Raw genomic sequence first — 16,943 nt, 5'->3', positions numbered from 1 at the left:
GTTTGATGGGGACAGTGTAGAGGGAGATTTACTCTGTATCTAACCCCGTGCTGTGCCTGTCCTGGGAGTGTTTGATGGGAACAGTGTAGAGGGAGCTTTACTCTGTATCTAACCCCGTGCTGTACCTGTCCTGGGAGTGTTTGATGGGGACAGTGTAGAGGGATCTTTACTCTGTATCTAACCCCGTGCTGTACCTGTCCTGGGAGTGTTTGATGGGGACAGTGTAGAGGGAGCTTTACTCTGTATCTAACCCCGTGCTGTACCTGTCCTGGGAGTGTTTGATGAGGACAGTGTAGAGGGAGCTTTACTCTGTATCTAACCCCGTGCTTTTCCTGTCCTGGAAGTGTTTGATGGGGACAGTGTAGAGGGAGATTTACTCTGTATCTAACCCCGTGCTGTTCCTGTCCTGGGAGAGTTGGTTGGGGACAGTGTAGAGGGAGCTTTACTCTGTATCTAACCCCATGCTGTACCTGTCCTGGGACTGTTTGATGGGGACAGTGTAGAGGGATCTTTACTCTGTATCTAACCCCGTGCTGTTCCTGTCCTGGGAGAGTTTGATGGGGACAGTGGAGAGGGAGCGTAACTCTGTATCTAACCCCGTGCTGTGCCTGTCCTGGGAGTGTTTGATGGGGACAGTGTAGAGGGATCTTTACTCTGTATCTCACCCCGTGCTGTACCTGTCCTGGGAGTGTTTGATGGGGACAGTGTAGAGGGAGCTTTACTCTGTATCTAACCCCGTGCTGTACCTGTCCTGGGAGTGTTTGATGGGGACAGTGTAGAGGGAGCTTTACTCTTTATCTAACCCCGTGCTGTACCTGTCCTGGGCGTGTTTGATTGGGACAGTGTAGAGGGAGCTTTACTCTGTATCTAACCCTGTGCTGTACCTGTCCTGGGAGTGTTTGATGGGGACAGTGTAGAGGGAGCTTTACTCTGTATCTAACCCCATGCTGTACCTGTCCTGGGAGTGTTTGATGGGGACAGTGTAGAGGGAGATTTACTCTGTATCTAACCCCGTGCTGTACCTGTCCTGGGAGTGTTTGATGGGGACAGTGTAGAGGGAGCTTTACTCTGTATCTAACCCCATGCTGTACCTGTCCTGGGAGTGTTTGATGGGGACAGTGTAGAGGGAGCTTTACTCTGTATCTAACCCCGTGCTGTTTTTGTCCTGGGAGTGTTTGATGGGGACAGTGTAGAGGGAGATTTACTCTGTATCTAACCCCGTGCTGTTCCTGTCCTGGGAGTGTTTGATGGGGACAGTGTAGAGGGAGCTTTACTCTGTGTCTAACCCCATGCTGTACCTGTCCTGGGAGTGTTCGATGGGGACAGTGTAGAGGGAGATTTACTCTGTATCTAACCTGGTGCTGTCCCTGTCCTGGGAGTGTTTGAGGGGGACAGTGTAGAGGGAGATTTACCCTGTACCTAACCCCGTGCTGTTCCTGTCCTGGGAGAGTTGTTTGGGGACAGTGTAGAGGGACATTTACTCTGTATCTAACCCCGTGCTGGACCTGTCCTGGGAGTGTTTGATGGGGACAGTGTAGAGGGAGATTTACTCTGTATCTAACCCCGTGCTGTTCCTGTCCTGGGAATGTTTGATGGGGACAGTGTAGAGGGATCTTTACTCTGTATCTAACCCCGTGCTGTACCTGTCCTGGGAGTGTTTGATGGGGACAGTGTAGAGGGAGCTTTACTCTGTATCTAACCCCGTGCTGTTCCTGTCCTGGGAGTGTTTGATGGGGACAGTGTAGAGGGAGATTTACTCTGTATCTAACCCCGTGCTGTTCCTGTCCTGGGAGTGATTGATGGGGACAGTGTAGAGGGAGCTTTACTCTGTATCTAACCCTGTGCTGTACCTGTCCTGGGAGTGTTTGATGGGGACAGTGTAGAGGGAGCTTTACTCTGTATCTAACCCCGTGCTGTTCCTGTCCTGGAAGTGTTTGATGGGGACAGTGTAGAGGGAGTTTTACTCTGTGTCTAACCCCATGCTGTACCTGTCCTGGGAGTGTTCGATGGGGACAGTGTAGAGGGAGATTTACTCTGTATCTAACCTGGTGCTGTCCCTGTCCTGGGAGTGTTTGATGGGGACAGTGTAGAGGGAGATTTACTCTGTATCTAACCCCGTGCTGTTCCTGTACTGGGAGAGTTGGTTGGGGACAGTGTAGAGGGAGCTTTACTCTGTATCTAACCCCATGCTGTACCTGTCCTGGGAGTGTTTGATGGGGACAGTGTAGAGGGAGATTTACTCTGTATCTAACCCCGTGCTGTTCCTGTCCTGGGAGAGTTTGATGGGGTCAGTGGAGAGGGATCTTTACTCTGTATCTAACCCCGTGCTGTACCTGTCCTGGGAGTGTTTGATGGGGACAATGCATAGAATCATAGAAACCCTACAGTGCAGAAGGAGGCCATTCGGCCCATCGAGTCTGTACCGACCACAATCCCACCCAGGCCCTACCCCCACATATTTACCCGCTAATCCCACCAACCTACGCATCTCAGGACTCTAAGGGGCAATTTTTAACCTGGCCAATCAACCTAACCCGCACATCTTTGGACTGTGGGAGGAAACCGGAGCACCCGGAGGAAACCCACACAGACACGAGTAGAATGTGCAAACTCCACACAGACAGTGACCCGAGCCGGGAATCGAACCCGGGACCCTGGAGCTGTGAAGCAGCAGTGCTAACCACTGTGCTACCATGCCGTCCATGGTTTCAATCTTTTGTATCCTTCCAATGCAGAGGGAGTTTACTCTGTATCTAACCCCGTGCTGTCCCTGTCCTGGGAGTGTTTGATGGGAACAGTGTCATGGGAGGTTTACTCTGAAACAAACCCCATGCTGTACCTGTTCTGTGAGTGTTTGGTGTAGAGAGATCTACTTTATCTAACCCCATGCTGTACCTGTCCTGGAATTGTTTGGTGGGGATAGTGTAGAGGGACCTTTACTCTATATCTAACCCCGTGCTGTACCTGTCCTGGGAGTGTTTGATGGGGTCAGTTATGGGAGGGCTTTGCTTTGTACCTATCCCCATGCTTTACCCCTCCTGTGAGTATTTGATGGGGACAGTGTAGAGGAAGCATCACTCTATATCTAACCCTGTGCTGTCCCTGTCTAAAGTTTTCAAAGTTTATTTATTAGTGTCACAAGTAGACTTACATTAACACTGCAATGAAGTTACTGTTAGCATCCCCTAGTCGCCAAACCTTCCTATGCCTGTTCGTGTACACTGTGGGTGAATTTTGCATGACCAATTCACCTAACAGCACATCTTTCGGACTGTGGGAGGAACCAGAGAACCCAGAGGAAACCCGTTCAGACACGGGGAGTACATGCAGACTCCGCACAGAAAGTGACCCAAGCGAGAAATCAAACCCGGGTCCCTGACGCTGTGATGCAGCAGTGCTTACCACTGTGCCGCCTATGAGTGTTTAATGGGGTCAGTACAGAAGGAGCTTTACTCTGTATCTAACCCCGTGCTGTACCTGTCCTGGGAGTGTTTGGGGACAGTTTAGTGGGAGATTTACTCTGTATCTAACCCCGTGCTGTATCTATCCTGAGTATTTGATGGGGACAGTGTAGTGGGAGATTATGATGGGGACAGTGTAGAGGGAGCATTACTCTGTATCTCACCTCATGCTATACTTGATAGCATTTGATGGGTACAGTGTCAAGGGAGCGTTGTTCTATGCCTGACCCTGTGCTGTACCAGTTCTGAGTGTTATATAGCGACAGTAGAACAAAGAACAATACAGCACAGGAACAGGCCCTTCGGCCCTCCAAGCCCGCACCGCTCCCTGGTCCAAACTAGACCATTCTTTTGTATCCTTCCATTCCCACTCCGTTCATATGGCGATCTAGATAAGTCTTAAACGTTCCCAGTGTGTCCGCCTCCACCACCATGCCTGGCAGCGCATTCCAGGCCCCCACCACCCTCAGTGTAAAATACGCCCTTCTGATATCCGTGTTAAACCTCCCCCCTCACCTTGAACCTATGACCCCTCGTGAACGTCACCACCGACCTGGGAAAAAGGTCACCCTATCTATGCCTTTCATAATTTTATACACCTCTATTAGGTCTCCCCTCATCCTCCGTCTTTCCAGTGAGAACAACCCCAGTTTACCCAATCTCTCCTCCTAACTAAGCCCCTCCATACCAGGCAACATCCTGGTAAACCTCCTCTGTACTCTCTCTAAAGCCTCCACGTCCTCCTGGTAGTGTGGCGACCAGAACTGGACGCAGTATTCCAAATGCAGCCGAACCAACGTTCTATACATCTGCAACATCAGACCCCAACTTTTATACTCTTTGCCCCGTCCTATAAAGGCAAGCATGCCATATGCCTTCTTCACCACCTTCTCCACCTGTGACGTCACCTTCAAGGATCTGTGGACTTGCACACCCAGGTCCCTCTGCGTATCTACACCCTTTATGGTTCTGCCATTTATCGTATAGCTCCTCCCTACATTAGCTCTACCAAAATGCATACTTCGCATTTATCTGGATTGAACTCCATCTGCCATTTCTTTGCCCAAATTTCCAGCCTGTCTATATCCATCTGTAGCCTCTGACAATGTTCCTCACTATCTGCAAGTCCAGCCAATTTAGTGTAGTCCGCAAACTTACTGATCATCCCAGTTACACCTTCTTCCAGATCGTTTATATAAATCACAAACAGCAGAGGTCCCAATACAGAGCCCTGCGGAACACCACTAGTCACAGGCCTCCTGCCGGAAAAAGACCCTTCCACTACCACCCTCTGTCTTCTGTGACCAAGCCAGTTCTCCACCCATCTAGCCACCTCCCCCTTTATCCCATGAAATCCAACCTTTTGCACCAACCTACCATGAGGGACTTTGTTAAACGCTTTACTAAAGTCCATATAGACAACATCCACGGCCCTTCCCTCGTCAACCATTCTAGTCACTACTTCAAAAAACTCCACCAGGTTAGTGAGGCATGACCTCCCTCTCACAAAACCATGCTGACTATCGTTAATGAGTTTATTCCTTTCTAAATGCACATGCATCCTATCTCTAAGAATCCTCTCCAACAACTTCCCTACCACGGACGTCAAGCTCACCGGCCTACAATTACCCAGGTTATCCTTCCTACCCTTAAATAACGGGACCACATTAGCTATCCTCCAATCCTCTGGGACCTCACCTGTGTCCAGTGACGAGACAAAGATTTGCGTCAGAGGCCCAGCGATTTCATCTCTCTTCTCCCTGAGATAGATTCCCGCCTTGGATAGATTCCGTCAGGCCCTGGGGATTTGTCAGTCATTATATTCTCTAAAAAGATAGTGTCAGAGGCTTACAGCATGGAAAAAGGCCCTTCGGCCCAACTTGTCCATGCTGCCCAGTGTTTACCATTGAGCTAGTCCCAATTACCCACATTTAGCCCATATCCCTCTATGACAATCTTAATCATGTAATTGTCTAAATGCTTTTTAAAAGACAAAATTGTGCCCACCTCTACTACTACCTCTGGCAGCTCGTTCCAGACACTCACCACCCTCTGTGTGGAAATAATTGCCCCTCTGGACCTTTTTGTATCTCTCCCCTCTCACCTTAAACCTATGTCCTCTAGTTATGGACACCCCTACCTTTGGGAAAATATGTTACCTGTGCCCTCATTATTTTCTAGATCTCTATAAGATCACCCTTTAGCCTCCTATGTTCCAAGGGAAAAAGTCCTAGTCTATCCAGCCTCTCCTTATAATTCAAACCATCAAGTCCCGGTAGCATCCTCGTAAATCTTTTTTGCACTCTTTCTAATTTAATAATATCCTTTCTATAAGAGGGTGACAAGAACTATACACGGTATTCTAAGTGTGGCCATACCAATGTCTTGTACAATTTCTACAAGACGTCTCAACTCCTGTATTAAATGTTCTGACCAATGAAACCAAGCATGCCGAATGTCATCTTCACCACCATGTGACTCCATTTTCAAGGAGCTATGAACCTGTATCCCTCGATCTCTTTGTTCTATAATTCTCCCCAGCGCCCTACCATTAACTGAGTAATCACCTCGCATTTATCTAAATTAAACTCCATCTGCCATTCATCAGCCCACTGGCTCAATTGATCAAGATCCCTTTGCAATCCTAGATAACCTCCTTCGCTGTCCACTATGCCACCAATCTTGGTGTCATCTGCAAACCTACTAACCATACATCCTAAATTCTCATCCAGATCATTAATATAAATGACAAATAACAGTAGCCCCAGCATCGATCCTGGAGGCACACCACAGGCCTCCAGTTTGAAAAACATCCCTCTACAACCACCCTCTGTCTTCCGTCATCAAACCAATTTTGTATCCATTTGGCTACCTAACCCTGGATCCCGTGAGATTTAATCTTATGCAATAACCTAGCATGTAGCTAAAATCCATGTGGACAACGTCGACTACACTGCTTTCATCTGCCACCTTGGTTACCCCTTCAAAAAACCCAGTCAAATTCGTGAGACATGATTTTCCACTCTCAAAGTTCTGCTGACTGTCCCATATCAGTCCGTGTATAAATGCCTCTACATCCTGTCTTTCAAAATACCTTCGAACAACTTACCCACTACAGACTTTAGGCTCACCAGCCTATGGTTCCCAGGTTTTTCCCTGAAGCCCTTAAACAATGGCACAACATTTGCCAGCCTCCAATCTTCAGGCACCTCACTTGTGGCTGTCAATGATTCAAATAATTCTGCGAGGGGACCTGCAATTTCCTCCCTAGCCTCCTACAACATCCTGCGATACACTTCATCAGGTCTTGGGGATTTATTTACCTTGATGCACTTTAAGACTTCTGGCACCACCTCCTCTGTAACATGTACACTCCTCAAGACATCACTATTTATTTCCCCAAGTTCCCTAACATCCATGCCTTTCTCAACAGTAAATACTTTAGTCTGTATCTATCCCAGTGCTGTCCCGGGCAGCATTTGTTGGAGATAGTGTAGAGGGTGTTTTACTCTGCATCTAACTTCATTCTGTAGCTGTCCTGGTATGGTTTGATGGGAAGAGTTTTAACAACACCAACAGGTTTATTTGATAGCAAATACCATTAGCTTTCGAAGCGCTGCTCCTTTGTCAGATGGATTGGAAATCTGCTCTCAAACAGGGCACAGAGACACAAAATCAAGTTACAGAATACTGATTAGAATGCGAATCTCTACAACCAACCAGGTCTTAAAGATACAGACAGTGTGAGTGGAGGGAGCATTAAGCACAGGTTAAAGAGATGTGTATTGTCTCCAGACAGGACAGCCAGTGAGATTCTGCAAGTCCAGGAGACAAGCTGTGGGGGTTACAGATAGTGTGACATAAACCCAAGATCCCGGTTTAGGCCGTCCTCATGTGTGCGGAACTTGGCTATCAGTTTCTGCTCAGCGACTCAGCGCTGTCGTGTGTCGTGAAGGCCGCCTTGGAGAACGCTTACCCGAAGATCAGAGGCTGAATGCCCATGACCACTGGCATTCCACGGGCATTCAGCCTCTGATCTTCGGGTAAGCGTTCTCCAAGGCGGCCATCACGACACACGACAGCGCTGAGTCGCTGAGCAGAAACTGATAGCCAAGTTCCGCACACATGAGGACGGCCTAAACCGGGATCTTGGGTTCATGTCACACTATCAGTAACCCCCACAGCTTGCCTCCTGGACTTGCAGAATCTCACTGGCTGTCCTGTCTGGAGACAATACACATCTCTTTAACCTGTGCTTAATGCTCCCTCCACTCACCCTGTCTGTATCTTTAAGACCTGGTTGGTTGTAGGGATTCGCATTCTAATCAGTATTCTGTAACTTGATTTTGTGTCTCTGCGCCCTGTTTGAGAGCAGATATCCACTCCATCTGACGAAGGAGCAGCGCTCCGAAAGCTAATGGTATTTGCTACCAAATAAACCTGTTGCACTTTAACCAGGTGTTGTTTAAACTCTTACTGTGTTTACCCCAGTCCAACGCCGGCATCTCCACATGGTTTGATGGGTACAGTGTAGAGGGAGTTTTGCAATGCAACTAGCCCGTGCTGCGCCTGCCCTGGGAGTGTTTGATGGGGACAGTCTAGAAGGTGCTTTACTCTGTATCTAACCCCGTGCTGTACCTGTCCTGTGAGTGTTTGATGGGACTAGTGTAGAGGGAGCTTTACTCTGTGTCTGACCCTGTGCTGTGCTCCTCTTGGGAGGTTTTGATGGGGACAGTGTAGAGGGAGCATTACTTTGTATCTAGCCCCATGCTGTGCATGTCATGTGAGTGTTTGATGATAACAGTATAGAGGGAGCTTTACTCTGCATCTCACCCAATGCTGTACCTGGTAGTATTTGATATGCTTTACTCTATCTTCACCTGTGCTCTGGGAGTGTATGATGGGACAGTGCGGTGGGAACTTTATTCTGTATCTAAACCTGAGCTATACCTTTCCTTTAGGAGAGGGAGGGAACAGAGACACCGGCAGTTCCACGTGAGTGTCCTTTGAACAACTGTCGGACATGTACCGCTGACAGCTCCAAAAGGAGACAGTGCGACACCTGTGTCATTTATTGCAGGACCTAGCATGGAGGGACACCCACTCCTGGTGGCTATGAGAGTGACGGCAGCTTTATAAAGTTTTACGCCACCAGGTCCTTCCAGACTGCCAGTGGAGACCTTTGTGGCATTTCCCAAACATCCGTCCACAAGTGTGTGAAGGTGGTCACGGATGCCCTGTATGCCCTGGCAGACCAGTATATTAAATTTGACCTGAACTAGGCCCAGCTGGAAGCCTGGGCAGCAGGATTCATGGCCATCGCGGGGATGCCAAATGTGCAGGAGGTTATAGATTGTTCCCTTGTCGCCCTCAAGGCCCCAATGAAGAATCCAGGAAGATTCATGAACAGAAAGGACTTCCATTCAATAAATGTGCAGTTGGTGTGTGACCATCAGCTGAACATCATGCACGTCTGCGCCAGACACCCCGGCAGCATACATGAGTTTTATATCGGGGAGCCCCGATGTCTCGGAGGTCTTTGAGGAGGAACCCAGGCTGCAGAGATGGTCCATGGGGACATGGGGTACCCGCTTCGGACTTGGCTGACGATGCCTGTTGCGTAGGCCTGACACTGAGGTGGAGGCCTGATATAATTAGTCCCACGTTGCCACTCATTCTGTAGTGGAGCGCTGCATAGGGCTCGTCAAAATGTGGTGCCTGGACCACTGACTGGGCCCTCCAATATAGCCCCTTGATACCGTCCTGCATTGTGGTGCTGTGCTGTGCCCTACACAACCTGGCACAGCAGCAAGGACACCGTTGGAGGAGGAAGATGTGGAGGCCGATCAGCCGGGCATCGCTGGGGAAGAGGCCTCCAGGAAGAGGAGGAGGAAGTGGACAATGACAATGAGCAACACCACCCAGGTGCTGGCGACAGCAAGGGTCAGGCACGTGAGGGAGGCCCTGATCTCCACATGCTTTGGTCACTTGAGGTCTGTGTTGCCGCACATGGGTTCCATTTTTCTCCCCTCATGCAGTCCTACATTCCCCTGCAATATTGTAACACCAGAGTGGTGGGCCTGGGAGCAGTGTGTTAGCGAGTTTTCTGTGGCAGGCAGGAAGGTGATGACGACTAGTTAGGGGCCATTGTGATGATGCCCTGCTGTCCACTAGCCTGATTCCTATCTGAACTCCGCGTGCATGCTGGCACCTGGGCCCACATCTGGGTGGTGGGTGAGGAAGCACTATAGAGTCATAGAGGTTTACAGCATGGAAACAGGCCCTTTGGCCCAACTTGTCCATGCCACCCTTTTTTTAAACCCCTAAGCTAGTCCCAATTGCCTGCATTTGGTCCATATCCCCCTATACCCATCATACCCATGTAACTGTCTAAATGCTTTTTCATAGAAAGAAGAAGAAGAATCATAGAAACCCTACAGTGCAGAAGGAGGCCATTCGGCCCATCGAGTATGCACCGACCACAATCCCACCCAGGCCCTACCCCCACATATTTACCTGCTAATCCCACTAACCTACACATCTCAGGACTCTAAGGGGCAATTTTTTTTTTTAACCTGGCCAATCAACCTAACCCGCACATCTTTGGACTGTGGGAGGAAACCGGAGCACCCGGAGGAAACCCACGCAGACACGAGGAGAATGTGCAAACTCCACACAGACAGTGACCCGAGCTGGGAATCGAACCCGGGACCCTGGAGCTGTGAAGCAGCAGTGCTAACCACTGTGCTACCGTGCCGCCCTTTTTAAAAGACAAAATTGTACCCGCCTCTACTACTACCTCTGGCAGCTCGTTCCAGACGCTCACCACCCTCTGTGTGAAACAATTGCCCCTCTGGACACTTTTGTATCTCTCCGCTCTCACCTTAAACCTATGCCCTCTAGTTTTAGACTCCCCTACCTTTGGCTGATGACGCCTGTGCAGAGGTCTGACACTTTGGGAAAAGATATTGACTATCTAGCTGATCTGTGCCCCTCATTATTTTATAGACCTCGATAAGATCACCCCTCAGCCTTCTACGCTCCAGAGGAAAAAGTCCCAGTCTATCCAGCCTCTCCTTATAACTCAAACCATCAAGTCCCGGTAGCATCCTAGTAAATCTTTTCTGCACTCTTTCTAGTTTAATAATATCCTTTCTATAATAGGGTGACCAGAACTGTACACAGTATTCCATGTGTGGCCTTACCAATGTCTTGTACAACTTCAACAAGACGTCCCAACTCCTGTATTCAATGTTCTGACCAATGAAATCAGGCATGCCGAATGCCTTCTTCACCACTCTGTCCACCTGTGACTCCACTTTCAAGGAGCTATGAACCTGTACCCCTGGATCTCTTTGTTCTGTAACTCTCCCCAATGCCCGACCATTAACTGAGTAAGTCCGGCCCTGGTTCAATCTACCAAAATGCATCACCTCACATTTGTCTAACTTAAACTCCATCTGGCATTCGTCAGCCCACTGGCCCAATTGATCAAGATCCCATTGCAATCAGAGATAACCTTCTTCACTGTCCACTATACCACCAATCTTGGTGTCATCTGCAAACTTACTAACCATGCCTCCTATATTCTCATCCAAATCATTAATATAAATGACAAATAACACTAAACCCCCATGCAGAGCCCCTAGGGCAGGTGGAGGGAGGGAATTGCTCATGGGTTCTGAGGATGCCAGCTGAGACCTCGCCGCCAGCAGGCTGCCATGTGCCAGAGGCCTTGGACGTTCCCTGCACCCGATGTACATTAGCAGATGTGTCGTGTGACCCAGATGCTCTCCACTAACTCGACCCACCGATGTGATAGTCTCTGGGTGGTGAATTGCGAGGCGGAAGCTTTCGGTCCCTTTATCGGCTTCTCCGAGGTGTCCCCTGAACTATCAGGGGCAGGATGGTTGGGAGTGGCAGTGGGCAACACAATGCCAAATGGTCTAGTGTGTCGGGGTCCCTTCCTGCAACACAGGATACAAGGTTAAGTTCTTTCTTTGTTCTTTGCAAGGGAGGGGGAGGAATCTGGGCTACATGCAACTTACTTGAGAGAGCTCCAACGAGTGGAGGATTGGCAGGTGCTCACTTCTACGCTCCATACTGTCATTGATGGTCTGCATCCCCCCCCCTCACGCTCGAGCTCCAGTGCCCGCTCCTCAAAGGGGGTGAGGACCCGAATCTTGAGCACACCACCCCCTGTCTTCGCCTTCTCCCAGAGATTGTGGGCATTCTTCTCCTGTGGGGACATGTAAAATCTGATGGCACAAATCAGGGGATGGCCCTCAGGGCAAGGGTTGTGATACTTTTGGGAGAGTGGGAGGAGGAGGGAGGTGCTTGAGGGGTCAGGGGCTGGGGGTGAGGGGATCTGGGGGTCATTTAGGGGGAAGATGCTAGATGAGGTTAAACACCACCCCTGCTGCCCGAATTAGGTCATTCAGTTTTTGCGGCCGTACTTCCCAGTTCTCCTGGTCAGTGCTCTGGCATTAACGCATGCTGCCACCACCTCCCAGGCTGTGTGTTTCCATCCCTTCCCCGGGACAGCATCCTGCTGGGGAGAAGAGGGTGCCCCGCCCTCCCCCCCCCACCTCCTCCAGAAGCCTGGCCAGATCTGCATCAGAAAAATGGGGAGCTGTCTTCCTGGAGGCCATTTCTTCCTGCACTGCCTGTCCATCCTTGGGGGTTTTATGGAGCTCTGCCTTGTTAGGGCAAATCAGCTGCAAGCAGTTTGGGCGAATCAGCCGACGGTTAGAGAATTCCAGCAAGTTTAATGCAGTTTGCCTTGTTACCATGGAGGGTAGACCAAGTCAGCACTTGCAGGTGTGTTGATGGAGGGGGAGGGGTTGGGGGTTGTGCCTCTGTGATGATTGGGGGCAGGGGAGAGAGAGGGTCATGTCAGTCAGCCATCGGGGCCAGGTGATAAGGGGGCCATGTGCAGTCCGGAGGGATGGGGAGGATAAGGGGTCAGTAATGTTGTGGGGAGGGGGAGTCTCCGATGTCTGTGGGGGGACAGGGAGAGGCTGTATCTGGCCAGGGAGGTGCTTTTTGTTTAGCTTTTTCTGTGCATGCGTGGTTTGTGGCTCCACGCTGGGCTGCTGGCTGTCTGGTGAATTAGGCTCCGCCTACGCCTCCGGTGGGTAGAAATGGCCTGGCCCAAATTTTCAAAGATTCGGCATGAAAACTCGCCCCAAAAAACAGATGAGAAACTCTCCCATTTTCACGCTGGCTGGACACTTTGGAAAAATCTCATAAAATTCCACCCTCTGGGTCTAAGTCTGATTGGGACTGTTATTGCAGACATTGCAGGATGAAATGGTGTAATATCTATGGTGTTGATGGTAAGCACTCTGGGCCAATGTACAAAATTGTTACTTGTCATCTTACAGAGACGCAGCAGAGCTGCTCTGAAGATGTGCAGACCGAGAGCAAAACCACACTGGGATCCGATATGGTCACAGCTCAGGTGAGTTGAAAGATGGAGCTCAGGGTGATGAGTGTTTTGATTCAGTATCCTTTGTTAACCTTTTCTCTGTTGTGCTTCTTTGACTTTGCGCTCTGACATTACTGGGATCACATATAGTGAGCTGCTAATCAGTAACTAGTGGCGTGCCGCAGGGATTGGTGCTGGGCCCTCAACTGTTTACCATATACATAGACGATCTGGAGGAGGGGACCGAGTGTTGGGTAACAAAGTTTGCGGATGACACAAAGATCAGTGGGAAAGCAAATTGCGTGGAGGACACAGAGAGTCTGCAGAGAGATTTGGATAGGCGAAGTGAGTGGTCAAGGATCTGGCAGATGGAGTATAACATTGGTAAGTGTGAGGTTATCCACTTTGGAAGGAATAATAGTAAAATGGACTATTATTTAAACGGTGAAAAATTACAACATGCTACTGTGCAGAGGGACCTGGGGGTCCTTGTGCATGAATCACAAACTCAGTTTGCAAGTGCAGCAGGTGATCAAGAAGGCAAATGGAATAGAAACATAGAAAACTACAGCACAAAACAGGCCCTTCGGCCCCACAAGTTGTGCCGAACATATCCCTACCTTTTAGGCCTACCTATAACCCTCCATCCTATCCCATGTATCCAGGAGTCTCTTAAAAGACCCTATTGAGTTTGCCTCCATCACCACTGACGGCAGCCGATTCCACTCGCCCACCACCCTCTGTGTGAAAAACTTACCCCTAACATCTCCCCTGTACCTACTCCCCAGCACCTTAAACCTGTGTCCTCTCATAGCAGCCATTTCCACCCTGGGAAAAAGCCTCAGAGTCCACCCGATCTATGCCTCTCAACATCTTATATACCTCTATTAGGTCTCCTCTCATCCTACGTCTCTCCAAGGAGAAAAGACCAAGCTCCCTCAGCCTATCCTCATAAGGCATGCCACTCAATCCAGGCAACATCCTTGTAAATCTCCTCTGCACCCTTTCAATCATTTCCACATCTTTCCTGTAATGGGGCGACCAGAACTGAGCACAGTACTCCAAGTGGGGTCTGACGAGGGTCTTATATAGCTGCATCATTATCCCCGGACTTCTAAACTCAATCCCTCGATTGATAAAGGCCAGCACACCATACGCCTTCTTAACCAGCTCCTCCACCTGCGGGGCCGATTTTAGAGTCCTATGGGCCCGGACTCCAAGGTCCTTCTGATCCTCTACAGTACTAAGTCTTTCCCTTTATATTGTACTCCTTCATCCCATTTGACTTGCCAAAATGGACCACCACGCATTTATCTGGGTTGAAGTCCATCTGCCACTTCTCCACCCAGTCTTGCATCCTATCTATGTCCCTCTGTAACTTCTGACATCCCTCCAGACTATCCACAACCCCACCAACCTTCGTGTCGTCGGCAAACTTACCAACCCATCCCTCCACTTCCTCATCCAGGTCATTTATGAAAATGACAAACAGCAAGGGTCCCAGAACAGATCCCTGGGGCACACCACTGGTGACCGACCTCCATTTAGAAAAAGACCCATCTATACCCACTCTCTGCCTCCTTTGGGCAAGCCAGTTCTGGATCCACCGGGCAGCAGCCCCTTGGATCCCATGCCCTCTCACTTTTTCGAGAAGCCTTGCATGGGGGACCTTATCGAACACCTTGCTAAAATCCATATAAACCACATCCACCGCTTTCCCTTCGTCAATGTGTTTAGTCACATTTTCGAAGAACTCCACCAGGCTCGTAAGGCACGATCTGCCTTTGACAAAGCCATGCTGAGTATTCTTGAGTATTCTAAACCTCTCTAAATGCTCATAAATCTTGTTCCGCAGGACCTTCTCCATCAGCTTACCAACCACTGAGGTTAGACTCACCGGTCGGTAATTTCCTGGGCTATCCCTATTCCCCTTCTTGAAAATAGGAACCACATCCGCAATCCTCCGGCACCTCTCCCGTCTCCATCGACGACACAAAGGTCATCGCCAGAGGCTCTGCAATCTCTTCCCTCGCCTCCCACAGTAACCTGGGGTACATCCCATCCGGACCCGGCGACTTATCTAACTTGATGCCATTCAAAGATTCCAGCATAACCTCTTTGTTAAAGTCCACATACTCAATCTTTTCAGTCCACCGCAAGCCCACAGTGCATCCACCCAGGTCCTTCTCCTCTGAAAACCGAGGCAAAATACTCATTAAGCACCTCTGCCATTTCTACTGGTTCCGTACTGATTTTCCCGCCTTCACCTTTTATAGGCCCTATTCCTTCGCGTCCCATTCTTTTACTCTTCACATATTTATAGAACGCCTTAGGGTTTTCCTTAATTCTACTTGCCAATGCCTTCTCGTGACCCCTCCTGGCTCTCCTAATTTCCTTCTTTAGTCGCTTCCTACAAGCCGTATACTCATCTAGATCCCTATCTTCGCCAAGCTCTCTGAACCTTTTGTACGCTTTCCTTTTCTTCTCGACTAGGTCCCGCACAGCTTTCATGCACCACGGTTCCTTTAACCAACCAACTCCTCCCTGTCTGCTTGGAACATTGTCCTGTAGAACCCTAGACAGACATTCCTTGAAATACTGCCACCTCTCTTCAGTAGATTTCCCCGAGAATACCTCCTTCCAATCTACTCCTCTAATTTGCTGCCTTATGTCTTCATATTTCCCCTTACTCCATATAAACGCTTTCCTAGCTTGCCTGATCCTCTCTTTTTCCAATGCAAGCATAAAGGAGATAGAGTTATGATCGCTATCCCCAAGATGCTCTCCCACTGAGAGATCTGACACCTGTCCAGGCTCATTGGTCAGTATCAGATCAAGTACAGCCTCTCCTCTTCGAGGCTTGTCCACATGCTGTGTCAGGAAACCCTCCTGAACACACCTAACGAACTCCTCCCCATCCAATCCCCTTACCCGAGGGATATTCTAATCTATGTTTGCGAAATTAAAGTTTCCCATCACAACAACTCTGCTATTATTGCAACTCTCCAGGATCTGTTTCCCTATCTGCTCCTCCACCTCCCCGTCACTATTGGGAGGCCTATAGAAAACTCCCAGCAAAGTGATCGACCCCTTCCCACCCCGAACTTCCACCCACAGAGACTCTGTAGACAATCCCTCCACAGCATACACCTTCTCTACAGCTGTGACACTATCCCTGATCAGCAGTGCCACTCCACCCCCTCTCTTGCCTCCCTCCCTGTCCTTCCTGAAACATCTGAATCCCGGCACCTGTAGTATCCAGTCCTGTCCCTGAGACATCCAAGTCTCCGTAATAAGAACATAAGAAATAGGAGCAGGAGTAGGCCATCTAGCCCCTCGAGCCTGCCCCGCCATTCAATAAGATCATGGCTGATCTGACGTGGATCAGTACCACTTACCCGCCTGATCCCCATAACCCTTAATTCCCTTACCGCTCAGGAATCCATCCATCCGCGCTTTAAACATATTCAGCGAGGTAGCCTCCACCACCTCAGTGGGCAGAGAATTCCAGAGATTCACCACCCTCTGGGAGAAGAAGTTCCTCCTCAACTCTGTCTTAAACCGACCCCCCTTTATTTTGAGGCTGTGTCCTCTAGTTTTAACTTCCTTACTAAGTGGAAATGGCCACCACATCACACTTCCAGGCATCGATCCACGCTCTGAGCTCATCCCCTTTATTCACTATACTCCTGGCATTAAAGTAAACACATCTCAATCCTTTAGTCTGAGCTCTCCCCTTCTCTATCCCCCGTCCATCCTCCCTCTTGCACAGATTATAACCCTTCTCTGTTTGCGAGCTAACTTCCTCACTCCCAGTCACCTCGTCTCGATCCCCTCCCCCCAACCTATCTAGTTTAAACTCTCCCCAGTAGCCTTAGCCAACCTTTCCGCCAGGATATTGGTCCCCCTGGGATTCAAGTGCTACCCGTTTTTTGTGTACAGGTCACACCTGCCCCTAAGGAGGTCCCAATGGTCTAGGAACCTGAATCCCTGCCCCTTGCACCAGTCCCTCAGCCACACATTCATCCTCCACCTCACTCCATTCCTGCCCT

At 49.5% G+C, this 16,943-nt stretch overlaps 1 protein-coding gene across 3 annotated transcripts in view; it reads left to right on the top strand.

Annotated features, from left to right (window-relative positions):
• The window catches only part of LOC144505266 (uncharacterized), a 72,906-nt gene that overhangs the window by 47,648 nt on the left and 8,315 nt on the right, over positions 1-16,943 (top strand). The window contains exons 1-2 of one of the 3 annotated variants that reach the window (XM_078231315.1): positions 8,422-9,454; positions 12,848-12,924. In XM_078231315.1, the coding sequence (XP_078087441.1) occupies positions 12,910-12,924 (15 nt within the window). In that variant the 5' untranslated portion in view covers positions 8,422-9,454; positions 12,848-12,909. Of the gene's footprint in view, positions 1-8,421; positions 9,455-12,735; positions 12,925-16,943 lie in introns of those variants that run through there. The other 2 variants (XM_078231316.1, XM_078231314.1) reach the window with 2 other exon arrangements.

Source organism: Mustelus asterias, chromosome 16 (assembly GCF_964213995.1).
Source record: "Mustelus asterias chromosome 16, sMusAst1.hap1.1, whole genome shotgun sequence".
Classification (NCBI taxonomy): Eukaryota; Metazoa; Chordata; class Chondrichthyes; order Carcharhiniformes; family Triakidae; genus Mustelus; species Mustelus asterias.
This window is presented reverse-complemented; position numbering and strand designations above follow the sequence as displayed.